The 25,383-nt window shown below is 41.7% G+C and overlaps 1 protein-coding gene across 4 annotated transcripts; it reads left to right on the top strand.

Annotated features, from left to right (window-relative positions):
* Positions 1-36: 36 nt before the first annotated feature.
* TXLNG (taxilin gamma) lies at positions 37-20,780 on the top strand. Of its 4 annotated transcripts, none has more exons than XM_083439082.1 (10): positions 37-300; positions 4,493-4,808; positions 5,875-5,966; positions 7,429-7,599; positions 10,053-10,247; positions 11,931-12,050; positions 13,722-13,796; positions 15,540-15,632; positions 16,513-16,608; positions 17,397-20,780. In XM_083439082.1, exons 1-10 carry the CDS (start codon positions 169-171, stop codon positions 17,721-17,723), a joined length of 1,617 nt encoding a protein of 538 aa, XP_083295208.1. In that variant the 5' UTR covers positions 37-168; the 3' UTR covers positions 17,724-20,780. The 4 variants fall into 4 exon arrangements, with proteins under 4 accessions (XP_083295208.1, XP_083295210.1, XP_083295211.1 ...); XM_083439084.1 differs by having other exon boundaries at positions 122-300; positions 4,493-4,637; XM_083439085.1 differs by lacking the exon at positions 37-300 and adding an exon at positions 3,659-3,849 and having other exon boundaries at positions 4,493-4,637.
* The last annotated feature ends 4,603 nt before the right edge of the window (positions 20,781-25,383 follow it).

Raw genomic sequence — 25,383 nt, 5'->3', positions numbered from 1 at the left:
CCGCCTCTCCAGCGAGTCCTTGGCTCGCTCCCTCACTCGCCTCTTCACCCGGGCCCAAGCGGTGGGCGTTTCTTCTGCGTCACATGACAGGGGAAAGGGTGGCCGGTGATTGGCTGAGGGGAGGCGCTTCCGGCGTAGGCCGGCTTGTTTGGGTATTACCGTCACACTATGGCGGCGCGCAGAGCTGAGGTAGCGTGTGTCGACGGCAGCCGCGCTGTGGGGACCGGACCGAGTCCTGCACAGGAGCAGCGAGAGGGGCAGGAGGCGGCGGCGGCGCGGGCGTCAGGAGGCGGCTCTGAGGTAAGAGCCCGTCCGTTCTCCGTTGACCGGGCGAGGGGCGCCTGCTCTCCACGCGGCCGCTGCTGCTGCCCCGTGGCGCAGTGGAAACGGCAAGGGGCTTCTCGAAGGGCTCCCTGAGGAAACGGGGGCACGGTGCCCCCAGGAGCGCCGCGCGCGCCTGATCTTCTTGGGTGTGGGGCGACTCGGGGCAGAGGCCCTTGGGGAGGTGAGGGCTTCAAGTACGTTTCGGGGCACAGGAACCGAAGCTGGGCTGCCCGTGGCGGCCGCTTGGTAAACGGCAGCTCAGCTAATCCGGTTCTTGCGTTTCTCTTTCTCCCGGGGCGATATGGCTTCCCTGCCAAAGGGCCGGCAGGCCGTTCTCGCGTAGCCGCACAAAGTCGTAACGACTGCAGCAGCAGGAAGAGATGTCTCTTAATAGGATTTTGTGAGCAAGGTGATATTAATGTTTTCCAGCCCTCCTTCCTGGCGAGGGATGAGAGTCAGATACAACAAAACCATATTGATATGGGTTTGCCATACGGATCTACCAGGCGTTGCTAACAAACACCTGTCCAGAAGGAAGGCTTGCGAGTTTATGTGTGGGCATGCTCTGGTTGCCTGTCTGTCTCTTTTAGCCAAACCAAAAATGCGGATCGTTGTTTTTGCTTTTCTCTCACGCGCTGGTGCCCAGCAGCAACTGCGAAGGCCCTGAGTCAGTATAGAAAGGTAATAAGGATGAATCATAGAATCATAGAGTTGGAAGGGACCACAAGGGCCATCGAGTCCAACCCCCTGCCAAGCAGGAAACACCATCAGAGCACTCCTGACATAATGGACAAAGGCATTGAAACAGCTTTGTCCAAAAGCAACACTAAAAGCCCCTGTGGATTTTTTCCCCGTTGGAAAAACAGGCTAGGATGTGTGTTTGGTTTGAGCAGTGGGCAAGAAAGCCATCCATACAACATGTCCTTCATGAAAGGCAAGTGGAAATATGCTTGCATGGACACTGTCACTCAGGAGTCCTCTGTGCAGCAGCCAAGGAAGCCTTTCCTCTGGCCTTTCCTGATCCAGAGCCTAAAAGAGCAGATGACTTGATGACATGACCCTGCTTGCCAAAGCAAATCTTAGAGTTAGAAGACTGGTTGCTAATCAAGTTTGTCCAAGGACAGCGGGACACTTGTTACAGTGAACAAAAAAGACTTGAGTACTTGCTTGGATATCTATTATGTACTATTGGAAGGAAATTTTGCTTATGTGGGGTGGTAAATACCAGTAAAATGTATCATGTGAAAAAGGGTGTTTGGCTATAGTTTGCTACATATCTGAGATGTGAAGTGTGCAAAATGTGGGAAACGGGAAGACACCTGTTACTTCTCCCAGTATTCTGCTTATGTAAAATGAATTAATCTGCATACTGAACAGGGAGCTTACAACATATAATAAAAGCAACAACCGGATAATAAAGCAAGACTGCAGTCCTCACCCTAGTTAGAGGGAAGTTAACCACATTGAATTCAGTAGGACTTTTAAGTAGATAGTGCTGCAGAAGAATAATTTATTAATATTAAATCTGACTAGACAGTGAGCTTTAGTAACAACAGCCATTTCAAATCTCACCAAATGGTTAAAAGCAAAATTTTAACTGGTTCTTAAAACTCAAGGAAGGTTGGAAAAGTTCAAAATAAAAGCTCTGTCTCTGTAGCCACCCACCTTAGTTCAGAAGGTAGCGGCACATAGAGAGAGATATCCAAGGTCTCAAAAGGTCAGGAAGGACATGAATATCTTGGTAACATCTAACATAGATTACTTCAGACCATAAATAATTTGAGAGACCATGCTTTTGCGTGAAGAGCTGTAGTTTAATATAATTGCTTTAAAAGTATGTGTAAATGTCACTGCAGTTTAGAAGTACAGGGGATGACAATTTTGTGTGCGCTCAAAGCAAGTGTGCTGTTTTCAAACCCAGAAGATAGCAGGTCAGGCTTCTGCGCGATCTACCGACATGCATGATGATGCAGAACACAAGCCCTGCGCAAATCAGGCATTGTTTGTACAGTATACTGTTTGCTCAGTTGCTGGGTAGGGGAGTATTTAAAACATGCTTTGAAAAGCAACTGTTACTCTTTCCACAGGCCCCTAGCCTGTAGAGCCAGTATTATTTAGCATAGTCAAAGTCTGTATCTTAGCACAGCCATGAACTCCAGTATGGTATAAATTTTTGCTTTTGCTTCTAATCTAAAATAGACATAACTACCAACTAGCTCTGAGTTCTCGGTTGCAAATATATTTAATAATATATTATAGTTTTTAAAAACTTTTGCTTATTAAATACAAGTAAAATTAACAAGGCAAATTAGATTGCTCTCTAGGACATCAGAATTTTTTCTGATGCAAACTGAATTGTTAGGTAAAACAAGATAAATCTAACATTGAAACAATAATTGTGCATTTACTGTAGATTGATTTTACTGTACAAAAATTAAAGAATGACCACATTTTAGCAAGCTTACTCCGTTTGTTTCTTTGACCCTTAATTAGGTCATTGAACTATAGATGAAAATTCCCACATGACCTTTTCTGTTTAAGATGATATGCTCAGAAGCCTCCAATATTTTGCATATAGAAATCTTGCTGCTGTCACAAAATGTTGATTCCTTGTCCTTTTTTTTCCTCTGCAGCAACAGTTTGTCAGGAAAAGAGAGGTTCTAAATAACATAATATCCCATTCCCCCCCATGCTATTTTCATTCTTCCTTTTTTTTTTGCCAGTCTTTACCAAAAATTCTAATAGGCTAAATTAATAGCTTTATCTTTTCTAATAAATAGAGTATCGTATATTTTCATTACCTTAATTTCAATTCATATTCCTATTTCAATAAAAATTGTGGCCAATATATTTCATAAGTTTTCCCAACCTAATCCGTAGCTTGTTTCCTCAAGCTGGAGTTAACCATGCATCTCTCCCCTTACCCGCAAATCAATTCATACCATCGAGTGTGCTGATGGAATCTTTCAAATGCTGAAACTGCATATTGCTGATTTGTTATAGGGTTTTTAAACTGCAGAGTAATTGAGCCGTCGGGTTTGAACAGTTGTTACATTCATTTCCCCTGCGGGACATTCCGATAGCTATTAAGAAAGCCTCTTTCAAAAAAATAAACCCGGCATCAGGCTTCCTCTTAAATAGACTTCAAATAAACGTGCAACTAATTTTTGCTTGGAAATTCCAAGCGAGTGTGTGCACATTCAAAAAACAACCCTGGGCTGCCCTCCCATTTGGGGATGGAACTCCATTGTCCCCAAAGCAGCCCCCGATTGGCCTGCGCTTTCCTCGCCGGCAGCCGGCGCCGCAGATACCGCTTTGACGTCCTTTCTCCCGCGTGCGCGCCCAAGCCCCGCCCACGGGAGCGCACGCGACGGAGCTCCGGCAATAGCCGGGTATTTAAGCAGCAGGGAGCGGAAATCCCTCCTCCTCCCCTTGGCGCCCTTCTAGCTCCTGCGCCAGCCAGCTTCCGGCTTCGCAGGTTCCTCGGGTCCTCGGTGGTGGTGGACGACGCGGGTGGCGGAGCAGGTAAACCGCTTCCCGCCGCGCGCTCCTCACGCGCTCAGCTGAGCAACAGCCGCGCATCGGGACAAAAGGCGCCGGTCGTCGTCTCTCGGCGCCGTCCCTTCCCGGTCCTCGCTTGTCAGGGACCCCGGGTGGCGGGTAGCATCTCCCGCCGCGCTCTTTCTGCCCCGCACAATCCTCAGCTCTTTTCAGGAGAAGTGGACTGTACCGTGAGGGATTGTACCGAGGCGCGGTTAACTAGAAGGGTTTGCTCTGGCATCCCTAGCCTGCTGCTATGTCATTTGTAAAAAACAAATAACACGTAATACAGTACAGTGGTACCTCGGGTTACATACGCTTCAGGTTACACACGCTTCAGGGAACAGACTCCGCTAACCCAGAAATATTACCTCAGGTTAAGAACTTTGCTTCAGGATGAGAACAGAAATCGTGTTCAAGCCGCGCAGCAGGAGGCCCCATTAGTTAAAGTGGTGCTTCAGGTTAAGAACAATTTCAGGTTAAGAACAGACCTCCAGAACGGATTAAGTACTTAACCCGAGGTACCGCTGTATATGGGGTTTTGTCAATGCGTGTGTTAATCTCGGGACGAAATACAAATGGGTCTTTTCCGCCTGGGTAACCTGAGCTCTTTTCTCTCCCTTCAAAGCATATGCTGCTTACTGAGGAAGAACCGCAAAACTGTAAATTTGGAAGGAGCAGCCCGAACCGGCAGCTGAGGAACAGCAAGTGCGCTGCGCTGAATACAATGTTGCAACATTCAGATACAAATTGCGATGGTGCGGAAAATGCAGGTGCGTTGGAGGAGGCAGAGGATTTTATTCCCAGAAACAGAAATGTGTTGGGAGCAGCATTCTGCCCTCAGGAATTGCGAGAGGAGACCCCTGGAAGAGAAGAGACTCGTACTGACCCACCTGATGGCCAGCAAGACCCAGAAAGTGAGAAGGGCAAAGAGAAAACCTTAGGTATACGACAGTGCTGAACCAGGTTAAATAATTGCACCTTGACTTTTGAAGTTAGGTTGTCCAGCATTGAAAAAATAGAACACTTGTTTACATTTCTTGATAACATACTTAGCAAAGCAATCAAAAGGGGGGCTAAGGTGTTGTGAAGCAGTGGATCCTCTGCCATAGCCCTGCCAGTTAGGACCGAAGAAGATGTTTATGCGGGGAGAGGGAGTCTTTGTTGTGGCAGCTCTAGTCTGGTGCAGGGGACATGCTCAGATCAGGCCCTTCTCTAATAAAATGACTGGCTCCCTGATCTATCCCCTGTTTTGGAACCCTATGGTAGTTTGTGTCAGCAATAGCTTTTCAACATCCTGTGCTTTTGGTAGTCACAGTGGAGGACTCTGTGCTAGTGGAGTATCTCCCTCCCTGAGCAGAACCTGGCAGAGAGACACTTCCACTCAAGCCCAACTCCCTCTCACAGTGCTGATCAGGGGATTAGGACACCCAACAGAAGGTTCTTCTGCTGCCTTGTTCTTTGCTCCCCCCCCCCCCTTTGCTTTATCAAATCTAATTTTAAAAAACGGTGAGACATTCTGATTACTGGAGAATAAAGCTATGTTCTACCTTCAGTGTTGGAGGTAGTATGCTGGGAATCGGAAGTGGGGAAATCGCCATTGTAGTCAAGTCCTGCTTGCGGGCTTCCCATAGGCCTTTGGTTCGCAATGTGAGAATAGGATCCTGGTCCAGATATGCCTTTTGCCTGATCCAGCAAGACTCTTGTTATGGTTTTTTTTATTTATGGTACTTTGAAGAATGCTTTGCTCTGTTTCATCACTTTGTCTTTGAAGTAGAGATCTTATGAAATGTCCAGTATTCCTACTGTATCAAACTTCTTAGGTCCTTTTTCAGTAATCTGGCCTTGTATTGTACCTAAGTTCCTGTTGCTTTTTTTGTTGATAATTGCCTAATACTTTGCATTTTCTAGGCAGAATTATAAATGTTCCATTTTCTACTGTCAACAGATGTTACTCCGCACAAAATGTTCTGGTAATACTGCTAAAATACTTTTCTTCTTGGTCTGTAGGGAAAGAAGTACTCTTATTGATGCAAGCTTTAAATACTCTTGCTACTCCAGAAGAAAAGTTGGCTGCACTCTGCAAGAAATATGCTGATCTGGTAATTATGTACTACAATTAAAGTCACGTGCTTTCTCTGTAGTGGCAAATTAACTTTGTAAACATGCATTGGTATCCTAGCATTGGAGTTTCATTCCTTTGAATGTTCCTACAACCAATAGAAACAGATTGAAATGTCAAGAACAATTAAACACCTTAATGTTGTTATTTGCACCGTTTCTATACTGCTTAATATCACCCTGGTTAAAGCTTATTATAACGGGAACATGGGGAATTTTTTTTTTTATGTTTGTTATTTGGCACTGTCCTCTCTAAAGTGCGGGAACTTTTTAAGCTCCTGGTTGCATGTTAAGACATTATTTGGTTTTGATAAAGGTGAGGAAGCAGAACTATACTTTCTGTTTCCCCTATTGCTTCTTCATTCAAAGACTCGAATTCAGGGGTGGGAAACCTGTGACTCAGAAGCAATATAGTGCAGCAGCAACTAGACAGTCATCGGTTCCACATCCAAACTGTAATTGGAATATGTATAAATACAGAGGAAATGGTATTTACATGTGTTTTGGCTAGGTGTTTTTAGTCAAGACACCAGCTATCATTCAGCTGTATTGTTGACTGCCTGTTCCCTCTCGCATGCACAATGGATAATTATTCGAGAAAAGAGTGTATGCAATTTCTGTTTATGTGGGATCATGCCCCTAGTTCCTGGGTTGTATCCAACATGTCTGCGTGACAGCAGACTGGACTTCTACTTATGCAACAGGTCTTCCCCTTCTTCTCCTTCCCCCTGCACACACCCCAGATCTGTGTATTCAATTCAGAAAATATTTAGAATGTAACAAATCTTGAGTAGAGAATTCTATAGATGAAGGTCAGCATATGAGAGGTTGTCTATGTGCACTTATTGTCTTGTCCGACAAAAGGGTTACTTCCAGGTTTCGCCACTCACGCATGCGCACAAGACCAAATCGCGTTGCACACCTGCGCAGATACGACACTTCGGGTTGCTCTCTTTTCATGTTGCGAATGGGCCTCCAGAACAGGTCCCGTTCGCAACCAGAGGTACCACTGTAGATCTCTCCACTCTGGATAAGAGGCCCTAGCAGTCCTCAATCTTACCTGGATTTGATTATGCTCATTTATAATGAAATGAAACATAGATAATCCAAGTGGATAGCTCAGTTGGTTAGTGTTTGGGGCTGATAACTCTAAGGTTGCAGGTTTGATCCCCATTTGGGACAGCTGCATATTCCTGCCTTGCAGGGAGTTGGACTAGATGATCCTCAGGCTCCCTTCAGTTTCTACAGTTTTATGATTCTGTAACAAGTTGTGATTGTGAGGTTCTGGTTCTGTTGGCTTATGGCCTATTCTGTATCTGATTGATTAAAAACAAATGCAATCCGTTGGAGGCTGTAACTACAGAAAACCACTTCAGTTCTAAAGGGTAATGGCAAAGAATAGGTTGGGTTTTTTTTTAACCTCTTCTTCTTTTTCTCATTTAGTTGGAGGAGAGCCGAAATGTTCAAAGGCAAATGAAGATGTTGCAGAAGAAACAAGCACAGGTTGTGAAAGAGAAGGTCCACTTGCAGAGTGAGCACAGCAAGGCCATTCTAGCACGCAGCAAACTGGAATCTCTCTGTCGTGAGCTTCAACGCCATAATAAAACTTTAAAGGTCAGTTTGATAAAATAGTACATGAAGCAGATTCTGAGAGCAATATGATTTTCTAAAAATAGGGTGGCTGCTGGAATATATAAACAATAGTATAGCAAAATGGAAAACAATTGGGAGTGGATGGAAACATGGTCTATTGGGCACCAGTTTAGTTTATTCCTTGGTGCTACGTTATAGCAAAGATGCTTGATCCTCTAAAGTTGACTGCTGGTTATCCCCTGGAAATGTGTCTCTGAACATTTTACACTGGGGCCCAGGGATAAGAGGCTAGAAAGCAGGTGGGCTTCTCTCAGTTTGTGTCCAGCTCTAAACCCATATTGGATGCAATTAATTATTGCAAGTACAGTGTGACAAGGATGTAGTAGTAAGAGCTCTTGAGATGATTAAGCAGCATACAGAAGGGTGGTGTGGGGTATTGTCATGCCAAAGGCAAGGTGGTTCTTTTATAATCAGATTCAGAAGCACTACAAAATACACGAGTGAGAATATTTAAAGATTTTATTCCAAAACAGCAAGCAATATATGCATACCAAGCAAGCACTTCAATCTGCCACTTGGAAGCCTTCAAGAAGCGGCAAAGCGACTCCCCCAGGTAGCCTCAGTCTGCACGGCCCGCAGCTGATCAATCCGTGCACGAGCTTCAAAAAAACCTGCCGAAAATGTCCAAAATTTTATAGATAGCCTGTGTGGCTTCCAAGACTGGTTACGTGCAGATCATCCATTAGCCACCCCCTCCCAATGCTTCACTTTCTCAAAACAATGTCAAACATCAAGGAAGGTACCCAGCACTATCCTCCACAATTGAGGAAGGCAGCTGTGTGTGGGAGTTCACCTCCTCCCAACATTCTCAGGACATTAAAGACTGTTCTCACACCATCAAAAAACTTAACAAGAGCGAAGGGAGGGAGGAATGCCCACCCCTCCCTCCCTGTTCCCAGCTCTGGAAATCAGTTTTTGACTCTCCCTGACACTCTCTAGCATCCTTTGGGGAGATTAGATCTCTAAGTAACTAAGCATCACCCCCATTTAAGGAGATCTGCTGGTGCCTCCTGCTGCATTACAAAGTCTAGTCTATGTGATGCAGTATCCCATAGAGTCCTAGCAAATTGCACATTGGGGAAAGGCCATTACTAGTTGTAAAGCACATCGTTGCATGCAGAAGGTCCCAGGTTCAACCCCCCTCTGCCAGAGGACTCACTGCTACTGGTTTAGATGGGCCAGTGGACTCAGTATAAGGAAGTTTCTTAAGTTCTTGTGCTCTGATCAAGTGGGGGAGGAGATGGGGGGGGCAAGGCAATACTGTTCTTTTCCTAGCTCCTGTGGAGATAGCTTCACTCCAAGTGTGAATTGTATCCTCCTTCCCTGCCAGCCAATGTTGGTGTAGTGGTTAAGAGCGGTAGTCTCATAATCTGGTGAACTGGGTTTGCGGCTCCGCACCTCCACATGCAGCTGCTGGGTGACCTTGGGCCAGTCACACTTCTTTGAAGTCTCTCAGCCCCACTCACCTCACAGAGTGTTTGTTGTGGGGGAGGAAGGGAAAGGAGAATGTTAGCCGCTTTGAGACTCCTGAAGGGGAGTGAAAGGCGGGATATCAAATCCAAACTCTTCTTCTTCTTCTTCATTCCATCCTGAAGTTAAAGCTATGATATTGTTAGCACTTTGGGAAGTAGCTGTAGTGACGTGCAACTGTTCTGGAAAAAAACAACCTGATTCTTTAGTTAGATCAGCTCTTAATTCATGGAAATGTGCTACTACTCACTTTTGTTGATAGTTGTAGTTAAGTAGAAGTTAAAATTAGCGTGTCCGACTAGACCCGTCAGTCACAAAGTTTGACCAGCCTGGTTCTAGATAAAAGAGTTATTTTGCATACCGTGCGCTTGTACTTCAATGGAGGCAGGAGCTGGTCTGCATATTTAAGGCAGGAGCAAGAACAGCAACTTAGACCTCATGCTGGGTGTTGGTGTAGATCTTGTGGTGACTATTGATTCTCATGAGGCAGAGGGGTGGAAGCACAACAGCAAAGGCCCTGCTGTGAAAAACAATTGATAGCTCCTTGTTCCCCCAAAATATAGACTTGCTTGCTTCAGTAGAAACCAGCCTATTTTGCAAATGAAGTGCCAATAACTGTCTGGTGCCTAGTAGCTGGTACGTGGAAAAGAATTTATTTATAAGCTGCTTTCTTTTGCTGATTCAAGCTCATAGCCACCACTTCTTCTGTTCAAGAGGTATAACTTAATAATTGTGCCTCAGCAACAAAACCTACTGAGAAGCTTCTGTATACTGGCTGGAGAGCAAAACAGTGCATGTTCATGTGTCTTACAGGCAAATTGTTCCAGAGAAATGGAAGCTAGCATCCATTCCAAGGGACTAAACCATTAAGATGACATTGGCCTGATTTTTATTTTATTTTTAATTGTTGTCCAAAATAAAAACACGTTGCTTTAATCTCTTAGGAAGAGAACATGCAACAAGCCCGTGAAGAGGAAGAGAGACGTAAAGAAGCAACTGCCCACTTCCAGATCACACTAAATGAAATTCAGGCACAGCTGGAACAGCATGGCATACACAATGCAAAGCTTCGCCAGGAAAATATTGAATTAGGAGAGAAGTTGAAGAAACTTGTAGAACAATATACACTGCGAGAAGAAGTAAGTGGATTTATTAGTCCTTCACTGTTTTAGACATTGCTTTGTTATTCAATAGCATTTCATTTTGGATTATTACAGCTTGATGATATTATCTCACATGAACATATTTACTCTTAGGTTTGAATGTGATGCAGTGGCTTCTGACTGCAGGAAATGCATTTGACAAAGTAATTAATAATCAAAGGCTACACGTAGAAGGAAGGAGACGTCATTTAAAGCTTGACATTATAAGATGCAGTACTTGCACACTATAAAGAAATACAGAAAGGAATACAAATTCTACTTACCTCAACTTAGGAGCAAATGTTTGATCTATACAATGTTTCTGTATAGCCATGTGGGGAACCTGTGGTCCTCCACCTGTGCTCTTGACTCTATAATCCCTGTCCATTGGTCATTTGACTGGGGCTGATGAGAGTTGCAGTCCAGCAATATCTGGAAAGCCACAGGTTCTGGCTCTTTCAGACACTCTGGGTTGTATCCAGCATTGCCTTTCAGTGAATGGAATAGTTCCTTCAATTTACAGAGAGGGCAGAGCTCCAGTGGAGGCTCTGCTGAAGGAACAAGGAGGGCCATTATTTTCACTGACTCCACCCGCAGCACCCCATGTCATCTCTTACTCTGTGATGGAGGGTCCATTACCCTGCCCTTCAATCAGATTTTCAGCAGGTATCAGGGGAAGGAAGAATTCACAAATGTTGCTTTCTTCCATGGTATTGTCCCATGTTTTGCTCAGTGCAGCTCTAAATCAAACCCTCTCTTGTTGTCCTGCCCTTCCTCCTGGAAGCAAGGGGGTGGTACACATGGTAAACTGGGTTGAGAGAAAGTACCAGTCCAAGAGAGAAGACATACAGATGTTTTCCTTTTACATTTTTAAAATGCTGTTGCATTCCTTCAGGGATCCATAAGACTCTCTTATTGAAATTTCACAGGGTTTAAATTGCACCAGTTAACTAAATAGAAACTCTGAATGGCATTATTATTATTCTTCTTATTATTATTATTATTATTATTTTCTTTACCACCCTCTCCAAACTTCAGTTACTGCCTGTTCTATTTAGTATTGAATAATCCACTGTATAGTGTGTCTTACAGAGTTAATGTGGCTAAACAATATTGTTTGAAATCAGCTTCTCGTTTTCTCCGTTTCATCTCAATGGCTGCACTTCTCAGTCTTTGATCCTGCTCCTTAATAAAAAAGCCTCTACTATAAGTCAAGCTTTTAAACATTTCCTCAAGCCCACTTCTGCTTACTTGTTTTTGAAGTGCCGCAGATTACTATATTCTGTGTTAGAATCAGAATTTATGTTTCTGGGGTGTATGTGCAGCACCTGTTGCTTAATGGTGTAATCCTGTGCATGTTTACTCAGAAGTAAGCCTACTCTGTTAAGCGGGGTTACTAAGTGTGCATAGGATTGCAGCCTGCATGTGTTTCGTCAGTCATACGTTGGTGGTGGTCACTTCGATTTCAAGGGGTTTTTGATGGTGTCGAAACTGCTAGCACGTGTTTTCCAGGTTAAGCGTGGCGGTGGCCAGTTAGTTAAACCAGGTAGGAGCCATGATGAACATGAGGGTAACTTTAAAGTTTTTTTTTAAAAAAAGTCTGAAATGCAAATTCAGTTTTGAATCTTTTGAAAAGGTTTACTAGGTATTGATGGTACCAACATCCATGCTTTCTTCTAGCACATGGACAAAGTCTTCAAGCATAAAGAACTACAACAGCAGCTGGTGGATGCCAAGCTTCAACAGACAACTCAACTTATAAAAGAAGCAGAAGAGAAGCATCAGAGAGAGAGGGAGTTTGTAAGTATTTCTGATTGCATGAAAAGTATTTGGATATGCCTAAATTTTCCCTCTGGTAGTAACTTGGTACAGTAGTGCATTTTAGGCCTGAAACTATAACTAGAACAAATGGTAAAGTGCTCCATTTGAATGTTCTGTCTCGTGCTTACTGTATGTTAGCAAACTTATCAGTAATCCGTATAGGTCATAAGTCCTCTAGAATGGGCAGTTTGGCAACTTCTACACAGTTCACTGGCATGGAGTAAATTTGTAGCACTAAAATGTATAATATATAAATAATAAAAATCATTTATGTATGTATTTGTACCCCACCCATCTGACTGGGTTGCCCCAGCCACTCTGGGCAGCCTCCAGCACATATAAAAACATAATAAGACCTTAAACCTTAAAAAGCTTCCCTATGCAGGGCTGCCTTCAGATGTTTCCTAAATGTTATATAATTACTCATCTCCTTAACATCTGATGGGAGGGCATTCCACAGGGTGGGCCCTCTCCCTAGTTCCCTGTAGCTTCACTTCTTGTAGTGTGGGAACTGCCAGAAGGCCCTCGGTGCTGGATCTCTCCGGGCTGAACGATGGGGGTGGAGATGCTCTTTCAGGTATACATATATATATATGCAGTTTTGTTTCTTGCTGGTCTCATTACCTCTTAGCAGCTTAGTACAGTGGTACCTCGGGTTAAGTACTTAATTCATTCCGGAGGTCTGTTTTTAACCTGAAACTGTTCTTAACCTGAAGCACCGCTTTAGCTAATGGGGCCCCCCGCTGCCACCGAACCGTCGGAGCACGATTTCTGTTCTCATCCTGAAGCAAAGTTCTTAACCCGAGGTACTATTTCTGGGTTAGCGGAGTCTGTAACCTGAAGCATATGTAACCCGAGGTCCCACTGTAATGCATTTCTACATTCCATTATTTTTTCTTCTGCTTGGAAGAAATACAGGTGTGTTAACTCTTGATGGCTGGGATGCCTAGCAGTTTTATGAGAGCATTTAAAAAAACCTGCTACAAGAAAATCTTTAGATTAACATATTTATAATTCTATAAATTCAAAATATTTTGAACAGATATTCTGTAGTTACTCAACAAAAGCTGTGTATTTTTAGTGAACAATTAAAGTATGTTGCGGAACACCAGATCATCACATTGTGTGATCCATGGCGCATTAAATTCTTCAGTGCACTTAAACTCAGAACATCTTTCCAGTGATGTTCATCCAAAACAAAACCTTTGCCTTTGCAGAGAAAAATCTGCAGTAGCGTTGTAGAATCTCCAGTAGTTAGGATATAGTAACCAGTGATACTATATCCTATATAGGAGTGGAAATCTCCACTAGTGTTAATAGGAACTGCTAAACAAAACCAAATACAGTAAGACTGGCTAAATATGTTCATATTTTTGAATTTATTTGTAAATTTGTCTCTCTTTAGTTTTTCATGTATCACCACTTTAATTAACCTTAAGAAAACAAATACATTTGTTCTAATTGACTTTGAAAAAATGGCTCTAAATTTGAATGCAGGCAGGTAAGTTTCTTCATCTTCTGCCAATAAATAACTTTGTTTAAAATCTCTTACATAAAATAGGAAGAATAAAGGCTTAGCAAAATGTAGATGATGTGCTTTCTTTGGTACAAAGGTAATGTAGAGACAATACAATTTTTCTTCCTCTTCAGCTGCTAAAAGAGGCTACTGAGTCTAGACACAAGTGTGAACAGATGAAACAGCAAGAAGCTCAATTAAAACAGCAGGTAAACTAATTTAAACATTTGCTGCATTAAGGATGTTAATCACTTAGTTACAAACTTGGTTGAGAAAATAATTCTCTTAGAATTTCTAAAACATTTTCAGAAAGTAGCAAATCAGTGAAACAAGTTGGAAACCCACAAGAAGCCCCTGGGACAGGGAAGATAAAACAGTTGGGAAATTCCACCCCCCCCCCCCCTTGGAAAATTGGTGAACTCTTGAGATAATGAGTAGCTTCCTGTTTCCTAGCCCCCTAAGTCTGTGCTGGTGTTCCCCTCAACTTTTCCGGCTAGATTTGGGGAGGGGCACATGAGAGGAGAGGGAGTAGTTCTGTTGCACAAGGGGAAATCCTTGCGCTAGCTTGAGCCCATTATTGTTATTGTTGTTAGAAAACAGTATATTAACTCATTTCTTGTTCTGATGGTGCTGGGTACGTTTTGGCTGGTCTCTGGCAAATTCACAGGACTATTATTTTCCCCCAAGGTGGCTGTTTTTGGGCCATAATGCAGGTACTTGTGAAACCATTCTTGTGAGTGGGCTTATCACTTTAAAGTGGCTGCTCTTATGTCATGCTAGGTAAGTCTCAAAAACCAGACTTTCCTAGCGTATGATGATCCCACTAACAAGAATAGATTTTAATATGAACCTCCACTGCATGATGCCACGTGGAAAAGTTCTACCTTGTGGCAAAAAGTTCTAATGCCTTGGTTCTTGGTTTGGTAGTGCCCTGCCTAAATCTAAATGCTGCTGGATTGACTTCATTTTTCCAATGCTTACTAATAGTGCATGGGAAAGTACCCCTGAGAAACTCAGTGCTGAAACAAATTGCATACTAACCTATAATATTGGCAACGACTTAACAATATTAAAACCATTTTTGTGCACCCAGTGGCTTGGCTTTTTTGTTCTATGCCTTATTCTGCAGCTTAAAGTGAAAGAGATCTTGGTCAATAGTGGCACAAATAAGCAGTTCAATTGGGCATTTAGTTTCTAGAATGATTTTGGCAAAAACATGTCTTGTGTGGTGTCCTGAAAGGTTTGTGATAGATTTACATGTCACGTTTTGTAGAGGACTGATGAGATATGTTCACCCTTGACAGCCCAACCACTCACGAACTTGTTATTCCTGTAGTACCTTCCCTTCCACCTCAGGTTTTGCGTCATTATTGCATACTATGCAAATAAAAGAATTTGTATTACTTTAATATGGGTTAGGTAGCCTACAGTGCAGTCCTACACACGTCTACTCAGGAGAAAGCACCATTAAGTTCAGTGCAACTTTCTCCCAGGTACCTGTGTGTAGCATTGCATCCTTAATCTGTTGGTTCTAAGAGAGGAGTGGGAGAACGAATGGTTAGTTTGCAAGATTTTTCCTAGGGCATGTGCATAGGTGGTGGTTGAGTTTAAAACTCGAGTGAATAGAGCTTAGATAAAAGTTCTTCAGAGGGGGAAATGGGCTCAAAGCAGTTCACTTCAGTGAGACTACTCATGAGTAGGACTTAATTGACCACAACCCAGCAAAACAAAGAATTCTTTATTCTCATTATTTTTAACTCCTTTAGCATGCTGTTATGCTTTGAAAGCCACCTCATCCTTAGGTCATTGTCACATAAGTGAAGTTCAATCTTTTGAAATCACGTATTTCACTGTTTACCAAATAGTGGAATTTCCATTGTGTAGCTACTACATTTTATGTGTAACTCTAAATATTGCATATGTATAGAGGACTTAAGCATTGTCTCCTTCAGCTTTCTCTCTACATGGATAAATTTGAAGAATTCCAGACAACAATGGCAAAGAGCAACGAACTTTTCACAACATTCAGGCAAGAGATGGAAAAGGTACTTTGTTTACATGTATTATGTTCTGATCTGCCTCATTCATTCATTTACAGTGGGGAGATCGTAGCAAGACTGCAGCCTTTGCAGTGGAGGCTGCTCCATGAGGGTGAATGGGACAGTGCCCCACCAACCTTACTCTCCCCTTATCCAGCTCCCAGCTACCTGCCTGTCTCCAGGGTTGGCATTTCCTGTCAGAATCCTCCACCTTAGCCTCGGTTTTGCCCTCGTGGAATGCAGCAGGGAGGTGGACAGACACAAAACTAGAATGAGTTGGTTCCACCTGCCATAGACTCTTGCTACGGTCCGCCCTCCCAGTCGCCGAATCCTATATACGTGAAACTTGACTTCTGAGAAAAGAGGTAGAGATTGCACTGAGAAGGACCTAGCCAGCCTGTGCAGATCTTAATTATTGAAATCATCACCATTAGAGTTATTAATGATTTTAATTACTAAAATGCCAATAACTGAGTGATGCTTTTCTTGTGGGAGATAGTATAGTGCACTTAAAACAAAAACGAAAATCTTTAAATGAAACATTTAGGGAGCACTGGGGGAGGAGAGGGGAGAAAGCTCCATTGCACAAGGGAAAATCCTCCTACTGATGGAACATTCACCTTAGCACTGTGTCAAATTCCTCCCGTAATGTCTTTTTTTCAGTTTAACATCTCATTTTAAACAGTGAGCTTGAGTGACTTAAGAATAAAGAGGCATTGAGAGTTAAAAGGTAGGATTGGCTAATCTTAGGCCTCAGGCACCAGCTGGCTGAGGCTCATGGGAGTTAGTGATCCTGGGGGTTAGTGATCACCAAAAGGTTAGTCATCCTGGATTTAAGTAGTGAAATGTTTTTGCTTAAAAGAAATCAATAACTTGAACGTTTCAGATGACCAAGAAGATAAAAAAACTGGAAAAAGAAATAATAGTTTGGCGCACAAAATGGGAAAACAACAACAAAGCTCTCTTGCAAATGGCTGAAGAAGTGAGTATTAGGTTTCATGATTAAAAATCCAATGTGCCTTATATATTATGGAGGTAGCCTGTTTTGTATAGTTTTGTAGAATGTGAAGTTGAATCAAAACCACCAGGTCTCCAACCCGTCATTGGAAAGCAGACTGTACAAAAGTGGTTAAGAAAGGCTTTAGATTTTTTAATGTTTGTGGATAAGCTTGTTGATGTCATGATCCATACAAATAATTTGGCTGACTTGGTGAACAAATTTATTTTGAATAGATGTCTTCATTCATATTCTAAATACGTTGGGCAGTGTATGCTACTAGGTGATTTCACTAGTGCAGTTTAACTTGCCTTCCCTATGTACCCCCTGCACCCTTCCCAAATCTGCTCCAAAGGGTTGGTGGGACCCCAGAACAGAGGGAGGCGAAGTTCTGATTCACAGCCAAAAGTCCTTGCCCTAGCAGAAGCTCTTTGTTCTGTACTGCCTGTTGTCTTTCTTTTTCTCTTGTGAAATAGTTACCGGTTATTTTTATACAAATCTCTTTTCTTAATATCTTCTGGTAGACAAGGGAGGGCCCTGCTTAATACTTCTAAACATATAATTTATTATCTTGTTTCTGAACATTTCAAGTATTTCTAGCATGCTCTTCATTGTAATGCAGGGTACAAAATATATAAATGAAAACCAACCAAACATGCAATCCTAAAATAAAAAGAGCAGATAATATTACAGCATCCGCAGCAACAAGAGGAATAATCAGAAACAGGTCACACAAATGTCATCATGTGCAATCTCTTGCTTGTTTTCTGCAGAAAACAGTGAAGGACAAAGAATACAAAGGCTTCCAAATAAAACTGGAGCGTTTGGAAAAGCTGTGCAGGGCTCTTCAAACAGAAAGGAATGAGCTGAATGAGAAGGTGGAAGTTCTTAAGGAACAGGTTTCTTTAAGAGAAACAGATGTTGATCTAGCTGTGCATGTGTTGCAGTCATGCACACTCAATTCGCATGAGGAACTGGGGAGTTCTACCAATGGAGCGCAAGAAGGAATTCAGCCAGATCCTGAATCATCAGTGGCAAATGAAGGCTCTGAAAAAACTGTTTGCCTGGGTTCCATTCCTACTGCAGATTTTGTTGACTAAAAGTGTAAACACTGTATTGAGAGATATATTTTGTGTATAACTTTAACTGGTGGTGGTAACTCTTAGTTTTGTGGTGAAAATTTTCTTACTTTTTCTACCATATCTGTATTTTCTTAGAACAGAACTTGCCTGGTACAGGAAGCTGCATAGCGGCTATTGAATAGCTTATCTATAAATTTTCCACAACTGTGTTGCACATCTGCCTCGTTTTTTAAAACAGAACTCATAAAGGATGCATGCAGATTCCTTCCTTCTGACCCCATAGCACACATCACCATGTCATCTAAGACTCGTGTACAGATTTAACATCATGTCAGGGGAACAACTGTGGCCAGAGTGTCGCAGACTCGGGTTTGAGGGGGGGGGGAGGGAATTGTTGCTTCTGTTAAGTGAATTAAGGCTTAGTATTGAATTGTAATGACCAAATACTACAGTGAACTATAATTGGAGATGTGATGGCCAGTGGGAGCTCATTACTGGATTCATATATGAACAAAACTAAAAACTCTTACAGGGTTTAGTGTAGCTGCAGTCTTGCCTACAGCTTTGAAATCTATATAATTTTGCAACTGGAAAACAGGGTGTACAACTCACATATTTCTCAGGATTGTCCTGCACAGTCAATTCATAGATGGAGTGACTGTTGCCTGACCTGTTAAAGTGAAGAAACAAGGGAAGAAAACGGGTGCTCAAAAGTTTGTCCAACTAACCACTGACCAAAGCTCAGATGCATTTTGAGCACAGTTTTGCATCATTCTGGAGATAAAACCTTAATAGTTAAAACCTACTGCCTACAAATGCATGTGTGTAGTTGTGGCTTGTCTGATAAAACAAAATGCAATGGGTTTTTGGTTTGTGGGTGCTAGGCAAAAGTACTTTTTTCTCCCATTATTTCTTCACTAGGTTTGGTGCCTAATTAGCATGAGATAATGAACAGCTACAAAGGTGTTCATCACTGAAAATGGGTGTAATGACCAATAACGCTCCATCTGTTGGTCCCTTTAATAGACAGTACAGCAGACCATAATGCACATATTTTACTGGAAACATGTTCCCATGAAAACTTACTTGCCTATTTAACAAGGATAGGTCAGAGTATAGATAATACAGTTTGTCGTCTAGGGATGGAGGGGGGGAATACTCTGATCTGTTTTCTCAACTATTGCTTTTGTAAAATAAAAACGTATGACTAGATAAAACACACCTGTAAGCAAAAGTGCCTTCTGGTATCTATAGGTTACCTGGTAGATTTGGCACATCAGTTAACTAATATACAGCAAGCGAGGCTCCACTTTATTTCTGTTGCGTTTGTGGTTAGTGTTGTGAATGTAGATTGACCTGGAAAAGCCCAGATACCCCCATAATTTGGACTTGTGTTTCTTTTATTTATTTAAAAGACAGGGACCAATAGTGTTTTCTTTGTTAATGTTAGGCAGAGTGCTACTAGGTCAGAAGCTGCTGTTTAACTCTGCCTTGCAGTTAGTAGCTTTCTAGTTGCTGGTTGTTTTGAAAAATACAAATACTCCTATTTCTGGTCTTTAATTTGGTTTTCATTTTTAAGGGATTTCTGACTCAAGCACATAATTGTTGGCAGGTTCTCTCCTTGCCTACCCATTCTCTCTGAATTGCAGATTACTTGAATGTTCAGGCTATGTTGCTATGTGCTACCCTTTTCCTGATGAAATGTACAGAATGGAAATAGATGTCTTGAAAGGAAATAAAGGTTGGATCACACCTACTGAATGTTACCTAATACCATTGAGCAAAATCAAATTGGCATCTGCAGTGACCTAATTTGGAAACTGGCCAGTGAATATTCCTTATAAGGTGCATTTGCAGTTTTTCCTTTTCTTTTTTGGTATGCATTTCAAGTACAGTAAAAGAAAGCAAAGCTGGTGGGAGGTTTTATAGTGAGGAAGGGTAGAATGAGCTTTGTCAGTCATAACCATTTGATTGTAATTGATTCTGGAGAGAAATTTCCTGATGTTTCCTTTAAAAAGAACAACCTTGTCCAATACTTTAAAGAATATATGTGTAAGCAAAGACGTCATAGTAAGTAATTTGAAACTGAATGCAATTTTGAAGGACCAAACTGCAGTGTATCTGAACCATCCCACCCCACCAACCCAATGTATGTGGTTGCCTTGCCTGTAGCCAGGATTGGTGTAACGTTTGCTCTCTTTAGAGAAGAGTAGACTTTGAGTCACAGTGCATTAAAACACCCTAAGGATTGTGGCCACTAATACTTAAACGTAATTGAATTGCATTGACTATTCTTTCTGGTTCCTGTCTTTTCTAAGTGTAGAACTAAATTTTGTTTCCTGAAATCTTAAGACATTCCATACATTGACCAGTGAGAGGGCCAGCATGGGATAAGCTCAGTCCTTGTCTGATCTGGAATTGCGCTGCTATTCTCCAGCTCTTTTTTCCAATGTACTTCCACCTGTACAACCCATGCTTACCACTGGCAGCTGCTTTAATGTGCGAATTCCAGTAATCATGTGCTAAATTTAAGGCTGTTGCTTGTACCGTCCATCTCTCTATACCTTTTGCAATGATGCGTACAGTGGGGGGGGGTGAGCGCACTGTTTTTCCTATTGCATAACCGGTGGTTCAAATGCACAGTTAATCTGCCGATTAAGCCCTAGAATCCTAAACTATTCTCACACAGGACCCTCAAAGCCAACACTCTTTTTCATTTGTAATTCTTAAGTGTATTTGCATACATGCTTGGGGGCTGTATCTTCCCAATCCGTTCTCCTCTCTCTATTACACCTGGTTACGTTACCGTTCAGTTCTCAGGTGTTGCAGAAAATCTACCTCTTCAGACTGTAGATGGAAATAACTGTGAAAAGTGATGCAGATATTTAGTTTGTGCTGAACACTCTGCTTTATTTTTACAACCCATACCTGCTTTCATGAAAAAGAAATGCTGAATAAAATAGCCAGTCTTGTTTTTGCTTTTCAAGAACATTTTGTAGAGATTTTTCACTAATGTGAATCTGAAATTTTATCTACTCAGTTCTGTATAAATTAAGTAAATATGTGTGCTTAATATACTAGGCTATGTGTCTTATTTTTTTTTTTAGAGTTCTCAACTAAATTTCACTTTTCTGGCTGTAGGTCTTGTCCATAGATGTGTGGTGTTCACTGTACGTATTATTAAGTGAACTGTAAACATGCAGTTTTGCACTTCCATAGCTATCCTAAGGATTCAGAATTGAAAACAAAGCCCTTCCATCAGTGTATCTAAATGTTAAAACACCATAGCTGTCTTAAACATTCCTTTAATAATGGGATGGAAAACTCCATTCGATTTCCGTCAGTAGTGCATCAAAAGAGTTTACCAGCACCATCTAGTGGCAAAAGACAGAGTCTTAACGAGCATCTATTATGGGTGTATGTCTTACACAAACCTGAGGACAACAATCCCTTTAAATTATCTATTGAACTTGTGGTCTGTACTATTTCTTCCATCTCAACTAATAAATTGAAGCAAAATTCTCTTTTTATAAATCGAAAAGGAAGAAGTTAAGGATAGAAAGTGTCAGGATGTCATTCTAACATTCATTTTTGTTTTACCACTCACTGTCACTGGCTACAGTGTGAACAAGCAGCATTTTGCCCAATAGTTTTCCCTCTGTCCTTTACAGGGAGCAATGTGATTTAATAAACCAAACAGTGCTTTGTATTAAGGTGCCTAATGTGTATTTTTGCAGCCAGCCCCCCCCCCCCCAAGTTGTGCTTTTTTCACGATTACGAAAAATAAAATATTTCTCTCTCTCTACATTAATGTGCAGCTGGTGGTTTGGAAATACCTGTTTTGCTAAGTGACCTTATGAGAAAGTATCCCAATCACACTACTGTTAGGCATGCCTGAGAGAAGATACGATAGCCATCTTCAAATATCCCAAGAGCTTTCACATGGAAGAGAGAACATGTTTGTTTTCTCCTGCTCTGGAGGGTAGGACTCGAAACAATGGCTTTAAGTTTCTGAATAAATGTTCAAAAAAACTTCCTGACAGTAAGAGCTGTTCAGCAGTGGAACAGACTCCCACAAGAGGTGACGGACTCTCCTTCCTTTGAGGTTTTTAAGCAGAGGTTGGATGGCCATCTGTCATGGATGTTTTAGCTAAGATTCCTGCAGTGCTGGGGGTTGGGCTAGATGACCCTTGTGTCCCTTCCAACTCTTAAGATTCTGTGTCATGAAAGAGCTACAAAGTCTTGACAGTTAGGGACAGCTCTTCACAAAAAGGATGACCTTGCTTCACATTGTTCTAGTTCAAGAAAAAAAAAGGTAAATTCTATGGTAAGGTAAAGATAAATGACCCCTGGACAGTTAAATCCAGTCAAAGGTGACTATGGAAACATTAGCAAATAGTGTCTTCAGTCAATTGAATACCCAGAAAGTGTCAAGTGTGTTGTTTTCTGTTTTCCTTTCATGATGAAAGGTGCGAGGTAATCTGGGCTTGTGGGGTCTACGCAACTGGGATTTCATAGTTAAAAACATAAGAAGAGCCTGCTGGTTCAGGACAATGACCCATCTAGCCAAGCATCCTGTTCTCACAGTGGCCAACCAGAGGCCTGTCGGAAGTTCGCAAGCAGAATTTGAGCACAAGAGCACTCCAGCTTCCTGTGGTAGCAACTGATATTACTGCCTCCAACTGCAGAGTAGCCATCAATAGCCCTCACCTCCAGGAATTTGTCTAATCCTCTCTTAAAGCCATATGTAGGGTAGTTGAAGTCACCCATTACTCTAATGCCTCTTTTGGGTGCTTCCTTGATTTCATTCTTCATCTCAAGATCTCCCTGAGCATTTTGATCAAGGGGATGATAGCATGCTGCTAGTACAAAATGGTTAAATTACCCACAATAATTATGTGGGGAAGGTTGCCCCTTTGGGGATTTCTAGCTTGCTAGACTCCGAGCTTTCTTTGACATACAAAGTTCAAAGCTGACACCTTGAAATAGATGATCCGGCTGACCAGAGAATTATGCTACTTAGGGGGGAATGGGCTTGATCCTATGTCTTTTCCCCAGGCACAGGAGTTGAGCATGAGAGAACAGTTAACTCAGTAGCTTGCTAGTGCTTTGGAATCTGAAATATTCCTACTCGAAGGCATTTCAGCTAGCTCTAAGTGTTTTGCTAAGTGAAGACGAATTGGGCAGTTCAAGTACCCTTGAACCAGGATTATGATAAATCTTGTTAATCGCTATTGTTAATCCATCAGTTTCCCCTAGTTCTCTCAAATGAACAAATCTATTGCACAAAAACAAGTTTCTTTTTGTACTGGATTAATTCATTATCTTTTGTTTCTTCAATTATTTTCTCAAAATGCCATTCTAATAGAATTGAATGCACTACAAAAAATTGCCACGTTTAAAAAAAGACATTACATTTGTTAACTAATACCAACCTATATTTCAGAGAGACATTTTTAATAATTGGGTGGTTGTTTTAAAAAATGCCTTCTCTACTTGAAAAGTCTCCTTTTGTGGATTTATATTCAGTGGTTCTCAAGGGCCAGAAAACCTCAATATTAAAGTCTAAGGCGAGAAGAATGCTATCAGGTTTACATTACTGTCTGAAGAACTAAATATGCAAAGTTTCTTCTGCTTTGTCTGCATGTTGATCAGTATTTAGGCATAGTATGCACAAATATGAGGGCATTGAGTTGTTATATTTCAGCTGGTGAGTAGGCGTTAAATCCTGCTGCTTTGACTGCACATGCCAGTTCCTTTTGCAGAACCAGCAGGAGCAGCCAACACAGAATTGAACTCCACCCATCACCCCAAATTGCCCGGTGATGTCAGCCAATGGACAAGGTTTGGGGGAAATGGCCTCACTTGGCTGCATTGGATCCACTGGTAGGCCTGCATTGGCCCATGGGCTGTAGGTTCCCCACCCCTGATTTACACATATGATAAAATAAATTCACACTCTTTTCTTTCCATGTTAGAGCAGAGCATGAAGGTTGTGAAACAAGCTCCACAAGGCTCACTAACTGCTTTATGCCTAACATAAGAAGAAGAAGAGGAGTTTGGATTTGATATCCCGCCTTTCACTCCCTTTAAGGAGTCTCAAAGCGGCTAACATTCTCCTTTCCCTTCCTCCCCCACAACAAACACTCTGTGAGGTGAGTGGGGCTGAGAGACTTCAAAGAAGTGTGACTGGCCCAAGGTCACCCAGCAGCTGCATGTGGAGGAGCAGAGACGCGAACCCGGTTCCCCAGATTACGAGTTTCTATTGCTCTTAACCACTACACCACACATAAATATATATCACTGACCATTCAGAAAGGGATTTGAAGAATGGAGCAAATATGAAGGAATGTCTCTTGTTCTCAGGCACTGTTTACTTATTAAATTCTTATATATGAGAAGTACAGTAAATTCCAAGCATACTTTGAACCATAATGAGGCATAATGTACCTTAGCCTGCCTCCTTGTTTTCATTGTTTTTCATATCTTCTTAATAGGTCATCCTTGGAAACAAGGGTCAGGTTTCCTCCCAGAGATGCAGTAACATTCTTTGCATTATTCACTTATACTTCAGGAAATTCACCAAGAATTAACAAAGGCAGTTGATGCTATAATCACTTTCACTCAGGAAGCTGTCCATGCAGAACCAACTACTGTATAGACTTTTAAGTTATATGAACTGCTGCTCCCAACCTCCCTTTCAAACTTGACTAGGGTAATATGGAAAGAAAGCCAAGTGGTTTAAATAATTTAAGAATTTGTGTACTGCTGCTTTATTGGCTGGTGCTGTTCCAAAGTCAAATATTCTGCAAGATCTGGTTCCCTGGAAATTATTTCTGCCATGACATATTTATTGCTTGCAAAGTAAGGTTAGATAGAGCTTCAATAGTTTGTTTGCTTTTTGTGTTCACAAATCCTTACAGGAGGTAATACATTTTTAAATCAAAGTCTTTGCTCCCTCTTTCACATCCTGGGTTTTACATCTACTTCTAGCTGTTTTTGTTTAGCTTTAGAAGACATTTAACTATTCATCTTGAATGTAAGAGTTGGGAGAGGCAATTGCAGAACACCCACTAAAATAAAACACAGCTTGGGTGGCCTTCTGGCGGTATCCTTTTCAATGAAAGGGAAAAAACAGGTGTTAAGTAACACTCTAAATAATCTTGACATGCACACTCAAGATTACGGGAAGATCAAAAGCCATTCCTTGTAAGGGAGTTGCTACAGCCCCTTGATCATTTTGGTTGACCTTAATGCACGGTTTCCAGCTCTACAATATCCTTCTTGAGATGTGGAGACCAGAACTGAACAAAATATTCTAAGTGTAGTCTGTTTCCAGATTTTCTGTAATAGCACATTAGCAGTTGTATGTTTGTTTGTTTGATTCCTTCCCTAACGATATAAAAATGGAATTCATATTATTCACAGCTGCCATATACTGGTGTGCTATCCTCCTAGTAATTGTATAAAGCAGCCATAAAGACATTCTGTTAACATCAGCAGGACCAATATGGCTCTAATCCAGTATAAAACTCACATGCTCCTTGGATGAATATTTGCATAGGAACTGCTTGCATATTTTCTATTTGTATTGAGCTTTACTTGCAAACCTAGATTTTGTTGTGCCTGGATTACCAAGTGTCTTTGCTGTACCTGCCCCTGCTTAAGTATTTACCTT

The sequence above is a fragment of the Podarcis tiliguerta genome, assembly GCF_965153285.1.
Source record: "Podarcis tiliguerta genome assembly, chromosome: 4".
Lineage (NCBI taxonomy): Eukaryota > Metazoa > Chordata > Lepidosauria > Squamata > Lacertidae > Podarcis > Podarcis tiliguerta.
The sequence above is the reverse complement of the archived record's forward strand: the minus strand, read 5'-3'. Positions and strand labels throughout refer to the sequence as shown.

Excerpts from the sequence above, each read along its gene's own strand:
- TXLNG (XM_083439082.1), top strand. The coding sequence starts at position 169 with ATGGCGGCGCGCAGAGCTGAGGTAGCGTGTGTCGACGGCAGCCGCGCT. Across the intron at positions 10,248-11,930 it reads AATATACACTGCGAGAAGAA|CACATGGACAAAGTCTTCAA; the intron begins GTAAGTGGATTT and ends GCTTTCTTCTAG. Across the intron at positions 15,633-16,512 it reads TCAGGCAAGAGATGGAAAAG|ATGACCAAGAAGATAAAAAA; the intron begins GTACTTTGTTTA and ends TGAACGTTTCAG.